The sequence below is a fragment of the Mus caroli genome, chromosome X (genome assembly GCF_900094665.2).
Source record: "Mus caroli chromosome X, CAROLI_EIJ_v1.1, whole genome shotgun sequence".
Classification (NCBI taxonomy): Eukaryota; Metazoa; Chordata; class Mammalia; order Rodentia; family Muridae; genus Mus; species Mus caroli.
The window spans coordinates 14,172,491-14,181,554 of record NC_034589.1 but is presented as its reverse complement, the minus strand read 5'-3'; the positions used below and the strand labels follow the sequence as shown (position 1 = coordinate 14,181,554).

Sequence of the window (9,064 nt, the reverse complement as noted above, 5' to 3'; positions counted from 1 at the left end):
GGTAGGGAAGTGGGGGGCGGTATGGGGGACTTTTGGGATAGCATTGGAAATGTAATTGAGGAAAATATGTAATAAAAATATTAAAAATTAAAAAAAAATTAAAAAAAGAAAAATCAGGGGATCAAGGAATAGAAAAGAATAGGTATTCAGATTCAGGAAGGCTTCATAAAGCAAAGGAGTTTTCAGTGGTTCCTCTTCGTTGTTTTTAGAGGACGACTGCTCAATATCATCTCAGAATTCATTTATGTTATGTAGCCTAACCTGGTCACAGACTCCAATAACTAGGATATAGAACTCTTTGGGGCTCGGGTTGTATTCTGTCTTCCCTCTGGCTCCTAAAGATTCACATGTATCAAGGCTGGACTGAGGGCTCAATATAAAGAATGCTTGCTGCTCTCACAGAGAAGCAGAGTCCAGTTCCCAGCACCCATGTTGGGCAGTTTATTACTGCCTGAACTCTAGCTCCAGGGAATCCATTGCCCTCTTCTGATCTCTCTTGGCACCAGCACACATGTTTACATATAGTCACATGGAGATGCTCACATATTTTTCCTTTAATTCTTTTTTTGTCACACATGTAAAATACAAGGGGCATCCAAAGCTCCATGAAGAAGTTTAAGAGACTGTTTAGGGAATAGCAGTGAGATTTGAGAACAGATGTGGAGGCAAGGTAACAAGAAACGAATCATCTTTGCTGTCTTCCAGGTACTCCTGGAATGGCGTGAGTGCTTCCCTAGTGATGGACCCATCTGTGACGCTGTGGCAGTTTCTGCTGCAGCTTCTGAGAGAACAAGGTAATGGCCACATCATCTCCTGGACCTCACGGGATGGTGGTGAGTTCAAGTTGGTGGACGCAGAGGAGGTGGCCCGGCTATGGGGACTGCGCAAGAACAAGACCAACATGAATTATGACAAGCTTAGCCGGGCCTTGCGGTACTACTATGATAAGGTATGGCCTCAAAGACCAGGACTGGAAACCCTTGAAATTACTGTCAGAAAAACTCTGGTTTTTTTTTTTTTTTCCTTTTGAGACAAGGTCTTATAATGTAGTCTAGATTTGTCTGGAACTTAACTATGTAGCCTAAGCTGGCCTCACTTTCACTGTCCTGTCTCTACCCCCAATTCCTGGAATTACACTTCTGGCCTAGAAATTTCATTTTGTTGTCTCAATTAGTATAACTATAACTTTGAAGACAGTATTAAAACTTACTAATTTTTGCCCTATACTCTAGTTCCCTGCATGCCTGGAGATAATAGTTGTGTTTTTCTGAATCCTCAGACCAATGTTAAATTCCCCTAGTTACTTTATCTTCTCTTACTACTGAAAAGTCCATGTTCTTATTCCTAGACTCAGAATCATCCCGACATTGTAACACTGTTTCCTTACTCCATTTTCTAGAACCCCCAATATCTTTAATCACTTGTTTTGTTTTGTTTTTATTTTTGAGGCAGGCTCTCTTTGTGTTGCTGAAGATGGCCTCAAACTTGCATTTCTCTTGTTTAGTCTCCTGAGTGCTAAGATTTAAGTAAATGCTCCAGAAAAATGTTTGTAGTGCCAGCTCATACCCACTCCTCTTAGATTCCTAGAGCAGCACCTCAGTATCTATATCACTTGCTTTAATTCATCATCTTAAAGGAACTCAATTTTTAGATTTTTCTCATCTTACGCTCTCAAGCTCCCAGATCTGCATTGTATTCCCACCAATATTTGCACTAATTATTTCATATTTCTTCAGATTAAGCCTTCAAAACAATATTAATAACTACCCATTTTCCTTCATTTTCTGCAAAATACAAGGATACCCTATGACCAGCATTAAGACATTCACCAAAATGCCTAGTGCCCCATATTCTTCATGCCACCACCCCAAATAGTTCTCACCTGTGCTTTCTGTCCTTGGTAGTTTATGGCATATATTCCAGTTTCATACATTACTCTTTCAGTACAAATCTCCAAAATAATGCCTCGTTTTGTCCTGAGACCACCAAGACATCCCTGAAACCGTCCCAACCATATGTGTCCTAAGATACCTCAAAGCATGTTTTCTGACCCACCCAAACAAACCTTGCTATCCCCCTCATGGTTACACCAGCTTCTTACTCGCTTCTCTAATTACTGCCAGTTACCTCATTTTCTTAGTGCTTTAGCTTAAATATCCAGAATGGTACTAATAATAAAACAACACCTGTCCTCTTTTGTGATATTTCTGTCCTTCTTGTTAGCATAAGCATGATGATCAAAAGGAAAGGGTTTGTTTCTCTTATAGTTCCATGTCACAGTCCATCATTGAGGGAAGCCAAGGGAAGAACTCAAGGCAGGAACCTGGAGGCAGAAGCTAAAGCAGAGGCCATAGAGGAAGGCTGCTTACTGGCTTGCTACCCCATAGGTCACTCAGTGTGCTTTTTTTTATACTACCCTTGACCACATTCCCAAGGGTGGTACCACCCTAAGTATGCTGGCCCCTACCACATCAATCATTAATCAGTAAAATGTCCCACAGACTTGCCTACAGGCAGTCTGATGACAGTACTTTTCTTAATTGAAGGTCTTTCTTCCTAGATAACTGTAGTTTGTATCAAGTTGACAAAAAGCTAACCAGGACATTTGTCTCTTTTTGTCATCTTGACACTTATGTTAAAGTATAATTGTTAACTTTGTATTTATCCCCAAGATCGCATGTTAATATCAATATCACAAAATAAAACATAATATAACTTTGAAAGTCCTTTTAAAACTTCAAAGATTCAATGTCTCTAAAATATCTAGTATCTCTCAACTGTCAGCTCCTATAAAATAAAAAAATAAGCACTTATTTACTCTTACTCTAAGAGGAAAGAGCCAGTTACAATCAAATCAAAACAAGACCAAACTCTAGCAGTGTCAAGATCCTGCAGATCAAGATCTGGCACCTGGGACTCACTCATGATCTTTTAGGCTCCAAAGAGCTTGGGCAGCTCCACTGCTACAGCTGCACCAACTGCATCTCCTGGCCTGAGTCTAGCTCCATATCATACTTTCACCATTCTGAGTGGTGTCCCACAGTCTTTGCTTCTCCAATAGGCTGGGGTCTTCACTGCAACTGAGGATGCACCTTCACCACTGGCCTCTTAGCCTCTCTACAGGGATTCCAACCCTATTATATGGTACCAAGCCCCAGCTTCTCTCCATGACCCTTTCAATCCTGGAACATCTATTGCAACTGAGGCTTCTACTTCACCAGTGACTTCTCCTAGCCTTTCAAAGTACCAGGCCTCAGCTGCTCTCCACAACCCCTTGGCATGTGGCTTTTATGCCAAATACCATGTGGAAGACTCTTCTTACACATTGCCAAGTTCAAGCTACCAGCATAATATGCATTCTTGGCCCCTCTGGACCACAGGTTCTGTGTACTGACCCTGAGAAAATACTTCCTGAAAGATTTCACCTCAGTGATGCTGATCTCTTCTTACTCACAGCTGATTTTTGTCAGCCTCTGCTAATCACTGTCGGTTGTCCCAGTAGAGTCAAGATTTCACTTCAGGGGTGCTGGTCTCTTGTTAATCACAGCTGATCCTTCTGGTAACCATAAATGAGAGTCTTAATACAAAATATCACATAAATGACCCCTATAGAGACTGAGGGGCTCTCAAACTTCCCTCTGAACCTTCACAAGCCAGGCCTCCACCATCTGCACTGCTATCAGAATTATCTTCCAAGTTCCCCCGGCATCTCTCATCTAAAGCTCTGAACAAAAGTTCAGATGCTAGCAAAAGTTCCAGATGCTACCACAGCTCTTTCCAAAACAACATGCTCAGGTCTGTCTGTCACAGCAGTAAGCCCTGTCTGTTACTAATTTCTGTCATAGTGTGCTTTCTATTGCTATAATAAACACCATGACCAAAAGTCACTTGAGGAGGAAAGGGTTTACTTCATCTTTAAAAATCCACTATCTCTTTCCAGTGAGATGGCTTAGCAAGGTCCATCATAGAGGGAAGTGAAGATAGGAACCTGGAAACAGGAACTGAAGCCAAGTCCATGGAGGAATACTGCTTACTGGCTTGATTTTTATAGCTTGTTCAGCTACCTCTTTTACACAGCCCAGGACCACCTTTCCAGGGAAAGCACCACCTACAGCAAGAAAATGCCTACTGACTTGCCTAAAGACAATCTGATAGAGGCATTTTTTTTCTCTTCTTAGATGACTCTAGCTTGTGTCAGGTTAACAAAAACAAATAACCAACATGCTTTTTCTGCTCCATGTCAGCATCGCTAGCTTTTAAAAATCCACTATCTCTGGCCAAGGCGATGGCTTAGCAGGTAAAGGCTCTTGTTGCCAAGCCTGAGAACCTGAGTTCATTCCCTGGGACCCACATACTGGAAGGAGACAACCATCTTCTGCAATTCGTCCTCTGACCTTTATATGTGCTATGGTACACTTATACCCCACAATCAGTCCGTCACCCTCAGTTCCCCTTCCCACAACAGTCAGTCAGTCAATTTTTAGAAAATTTTTAGAAAAGCCCTCATGTTATTTATCTCCCTATCCATCTATACTAACTTAGTCTCTTCCAACATGTATCAGTTACTTCATTTTATTACTGCAGTCCTGTTAACATTCCCAAAACAAACCTGACTCTGTTAAACCCAGGTTCATAGATCTCACCCATTCCCTTACATTGGTCCCTGATGAAATGTAGTCAGTGGAAAAAGGGGAATTAGACAGATGAAGATGAATAACAGAAAAAGACTTGAAGTGAGATGGGTGGGAGGGACACTAAAGAAAGAATTGGTAAAGGAAGCCCAGAGAAGGAGTTGAAACTGCAGAGGGATGCAGAGAGTGGGGAAGAAAGGAAAGCATAGACAGATGGAAAGACTCCACAAGCCTAAAAGAGATGAGTGAAATAGGAGCAAGTGGAAAGAAAGACATCAGGAGAAGAGAAACAGCCCTCAAGACCCTCCATTCACCCTGTTCTTCACTTCTCAGAATATCATCCGCAAGGTGAGCGGCCAGAAGTTTGTCTACAAGTTTGTGTCCTACCCAGAGGTTGCAGGGTGCTCCACTGAAGACTGCCCACCCCAGCCTGAGGTGTCTGTAACCTCGGCCATAGCCATGGCCCCTGCTACTGTCCATGCAGGCCCAGGGGACACTGCCACTGGAAAGCCAGGAACACCAAAGGGTGCAGGAATGACAGGCCAAGGTGGCTTAGCACGAAGCAGCCGGAATGAATACATGCGCTCGGGCCTCTATTCTACCTTCACAATACAGTCCCTGCAGCCACAGCCACAGCCACCCATTCATCCTCGGCCTGCCTCAGTGCTTCCCAACACTACCCCTGCAGGAGTACCAGCACCCGCCTCAGGGAGCAGGAGCACCAGTCCAAACCCCTTAGAAGCCTGTTTGGAGGCAGAAGAGGCTGGTCTGCCCCTGCAGGTGAGTACTGGAACTTGGAAATTTAGGAAAGGGCTTGGAGAAGAAGGATGCATCATTCTGAAATGAAGCACAGAACTCATAGAATAGAGATAGGTGTCCTGCTATAGGACATAGTGGCGGAAGAGGGGATGCAAGTTCTCTCAGAGAAATAGATAGGGAAGTTATGCCTCTCCTTGTACATTAGTCCCTTACAGGGTCACATCTAATGTGCTGATTGTCATGCTTTAGTCACTAGAGTGGCCTTAAGGTTGCTTGAGCCCATTTCCAAAGTTTCTGATTAATGTGGGTATGAAGATGGATGACACTAATACCTCTAGAGTCTCACCCAGAGACATTCTTGGATGGCCCACAGAGAAAGGTTTTACACATGAACAATCCTATGCATTCCCTTTGCACACACCCCTTTTCCAGGTTATCCTAACCCCACCAGAGGCCCCAAACCAGAAATCTGAAGAGTTGAGTCTGGACCCAAGTTTTGGCCATCCACAGCCCCCAGAAGTCAAAGTGGAGGGGCCTAAGGAAGAATTGGAAGCTGCAAGGGCTGGAGGCTTCAGTTCAGAAGCTGTCAAAGCTGAACCAGAAGTCTCACCCTCAGAAGGCCTGCTGGCTCGGCTCCCAGCCATCCTGACAGAGAATACAGCACAGGTGTGTGGCCTCTCCACTTCCACCACTGAGATCACTCAGCCGCAGAAGGGCCGAAAGCCTCGGGACCTGGAACTTCCACTTAGTCCAAGCCTGCTGGGTGGCCAGGGACCTGAACGGACTCCGGGATCAGGAACAAGCTCTGGTCTTCAGGCACCGGGGCCAGCGCTAACGCCATCCCTGCTCCCCACACATACCTTGGTGAGTGCCTTGCAGAGGAGCAAGGGCTGGCAGCCTAGATGAGTGGCATTGATACTGGTAACTTACAAGCTGTTCTTAGGCTTACGCTGAAGTGATGGGGCTAATTAAGAAGAGCAGGTCTTAGGTCTTTGTGGCATTAGGGTCTGACTCCCTAATGCTTTCCACGGGGTTTGCATAGTGGGTTCCCTAGTCAGGTATACAGGTGGAATCTAAGACTGGGAAGTTGAGTTCTTCTGATGGTCACAAGGTTTGAAAGCAGTGCATGGATAGAATCTGGTGGATAGTCTTACCGAAGTCTCAGTAACAGGAATTGAACTCCTAGGTGTAATGATTGAGGGATGTCATAGGCGTGGTCTTAGTAGTTATACTCTAGGTTTATGAACTTTTGAGGAGTAACTGTAGAACTCTGAAGGAGATCCATGAAGAGGTGCTGAAAGTAGGTTTTTTCCATCTTCTCATACTTGTCACCTGTTCACTTGAGTTCCTGCCACTCCGTCTCCACAGACCCCGGTGCTGCTGACACCCAGCTCGCTGCCCCCTAGCATCCATTTCTGGAGCACTCTGAGTCCAATTGCACCCCGTAGTCCAGCCAAGCTCTCCTTCCAGGTAGGATTGCCTCCCCCTGTGTTGGAAGGTTAAGAGTTACTAGCTTGGTTCATCCATAACCTCTCCTTGTTTCTTCCCCCAGTTTCCGTCCAGTGGCAGCGCACAGGTGCACATCCCTTCCATCAGCGTGGATGGCCTCTCGACCCCCGTGGTGCTCTCCCCAGGGCCCCAGAAGCCATGACTACCACCACCCCCCTTTTTTGGAGCCCATCCATCTATGCTCCTGAACTCTCCAGTTAGCCATCTCAAGGAGAAACATAGTTAAACTGACAGACTTAAGCTCTGATTGCGGTGGGGTGGATATTCCTGGAAAAGCGAATATTTCACTAACTCCTCCACCCAAAACAGACAACTTCTTTCTTCTTTGCCAGCCTCCCAGTGGCTGCCCTTACACGTCTCCTACTTCAATGGTGGAGCGGTTTATTTATTTATTTTTTGAAGGCCACTGGGAAGAATCTGGCCCAACCTTTTTTAGGGGAGTGGGTAAGACATCTCGCCCATTTCCTCCCCATTTTTTCCTAAAACAAGACAATCAGGGCATGGCTTGAGAAGAACCTTTATTTATTTATTTCTCAGCCTGCCCTTGGGGAGTTGAGGGTGCCCTGTCTTCATTTTGCGACATGGGTTGAAGAGCTAGCTTGTTTTGTTTTATTATTCCTGGCTGTATCTGAGTCCAGGGAGCACTTGTACGATTTAATGGTTTGGGAGTGGTAGCCAGGGAATCAACACTGTTAAAATAGGAATTGCTACCTCCCCAACCTTCTTCTCAGTCAGCTTGTTCTTTTCTCAAGTAACCTTTTGGCCAGGGAGGACTATTCCTTTTGTTGTTCTTCCCCCCTGAGAAGCCATTCCTTTGTCTGCCAAATTTCCTGGGGCCCTGCCTATTACCTCCCAATGGAGGGTTTTTTTGGGGTGGTGGTCCCCGTCTGGGGGGCCCCTCCAGCTAGTACTCCAGGTCTCTGTATCCCACCCCCTTCCATTTTGATAGTATAATCTATTTTTAAATGGGGCTTTTCAATAGGGGAGAGGGAAACATCTCTTCCTATATTGGATGGGTGGGTAGGCGGGTGGGTGGGAAGTAAGGGATTTGGAGGCGGTCTTCCTGCCACCCCCAAGTGTTTATTTTTGATACCAAACGTGTATTTTTGGCTCCCTCCCAGCCCCCCAATTTCCTGCAGGCGGGTACAAAGGACCCTTTTAAGTGTCCCTGGAGTTGGGAGGGAGGAATGGGGGACATGGAGCCTGTCTTATATCAATCTAGGCTGGAGGGGGTGGATCAAAAGACTCCCAGGCTCACCTCCTGTCAGCACTGGCCCAGACCAGGCCTGAAGACCTGGGGGTTGGTGATTTGGGGGACGGTGCTATACTCGTCTCCACTATTTGTTTTGCTTCCCCAAAATGGACCTTTTTTTCTAAGAGTCCCAGAGAATGGGGAATTGTTCCTGTAAATATATATTTTTAAAGGTGTTGCTGAAAGCTGTTGGTATTTTTTTCTCCTGTGTCACCAAAATAAGCCATGACACCCATGAATATGAAGAACAATAAGGGCGAGGCAAAGATTGACTGTGAGAGAGGCAAAATGATAGCATATGTCAGAGACTGATACAGACTGCTGATTGGTAACCAGTGTGATGAGAGAAACCAAAAGATTTTAAATATGTGTGTCACAGGCCAGAAGTGTGACCGCAAACATTTTTGTACATGTGTATGCATGGTCTTATGTGTGGCGTGTTGTCTACTGGAACACTGTCCCCTCCTTTGAGACAGGGTCTCATCTTTGCCTAAACTTACCAGTTGGGATACACTTGCTGGCCATCAAGTCTCAAGGATCTACCTGGTTCTACCTTGGGATTACAAGCATGTACTTCTGTGCCTGGAATTTTTACCTGTATTGTAGGGAATCAAACAGTCACCTTTTACCATGTTGACTCCTTTATTCACAGGGTTGTGCAAAACAAGTGTTTTATTGACTGGGCCATTTCTCCAGTCCCAACCATTTGTAGATGAAAAGTCACACTGTTTAGTAGCAAGCAGGCCTCAGCATTTGAGAAATGGTTTGTGTGTGAAATTAAGTCATGGAGGTATATGTTTAAGAAGTTGATTGTGGCCGGGCGTGGTGGCGCACGCCTTTAATCCCAGCACTTGGGAGGCAGAGGCAGGCGAATTTCTGAGTTCGAGGCCAGCCTGGTCTACAAAGTGAGTTC

The 9,064-nt window shown here is 45.2% G+C and overlaps 1 protein-coding gene across 1 annotated transcript in view; it reads left to right on the top strand.

Annotated features, from left to right (window-relative positions):
• Positions 1 to 8,336, top strand: part of Elk1 (ETS transcription factor ELK1) — a 16,171-nt gene extending 7,835 nt beyond the window's left edge. Inside the window, exons 2-6 of the mRNA XM_021153221.2 lie at positions 706 to 949; positions 4,965 to 5,411; positions 5,823 to 6,254; positions 6,759 to 6,860; positions 6,943 to 8,336. Of these exons, the coding sequence (XP_021008880.1) occupies positions 740 to 949; positions 4,965 to 5,411; positions 5,823 to 6,254; positions 6,759 to 6,860; positions 6,943 to 7,041 (1,290 nt within the window). The 5' untranslated portion in view covers positions 706 to 739 and the 3' untranslated portion in view covers positions 7,042 to 8,336. The remainder of the gene's footprint in view (positions 1 to 705; positions 950 to 4,964; positions 5,412 to 5,822; positions 6,255 to 6,758; positions 6,861 to 6,942) is intronic.
• Positions 8,337 to 9,064: the final 728 nt, after the last annotated feature.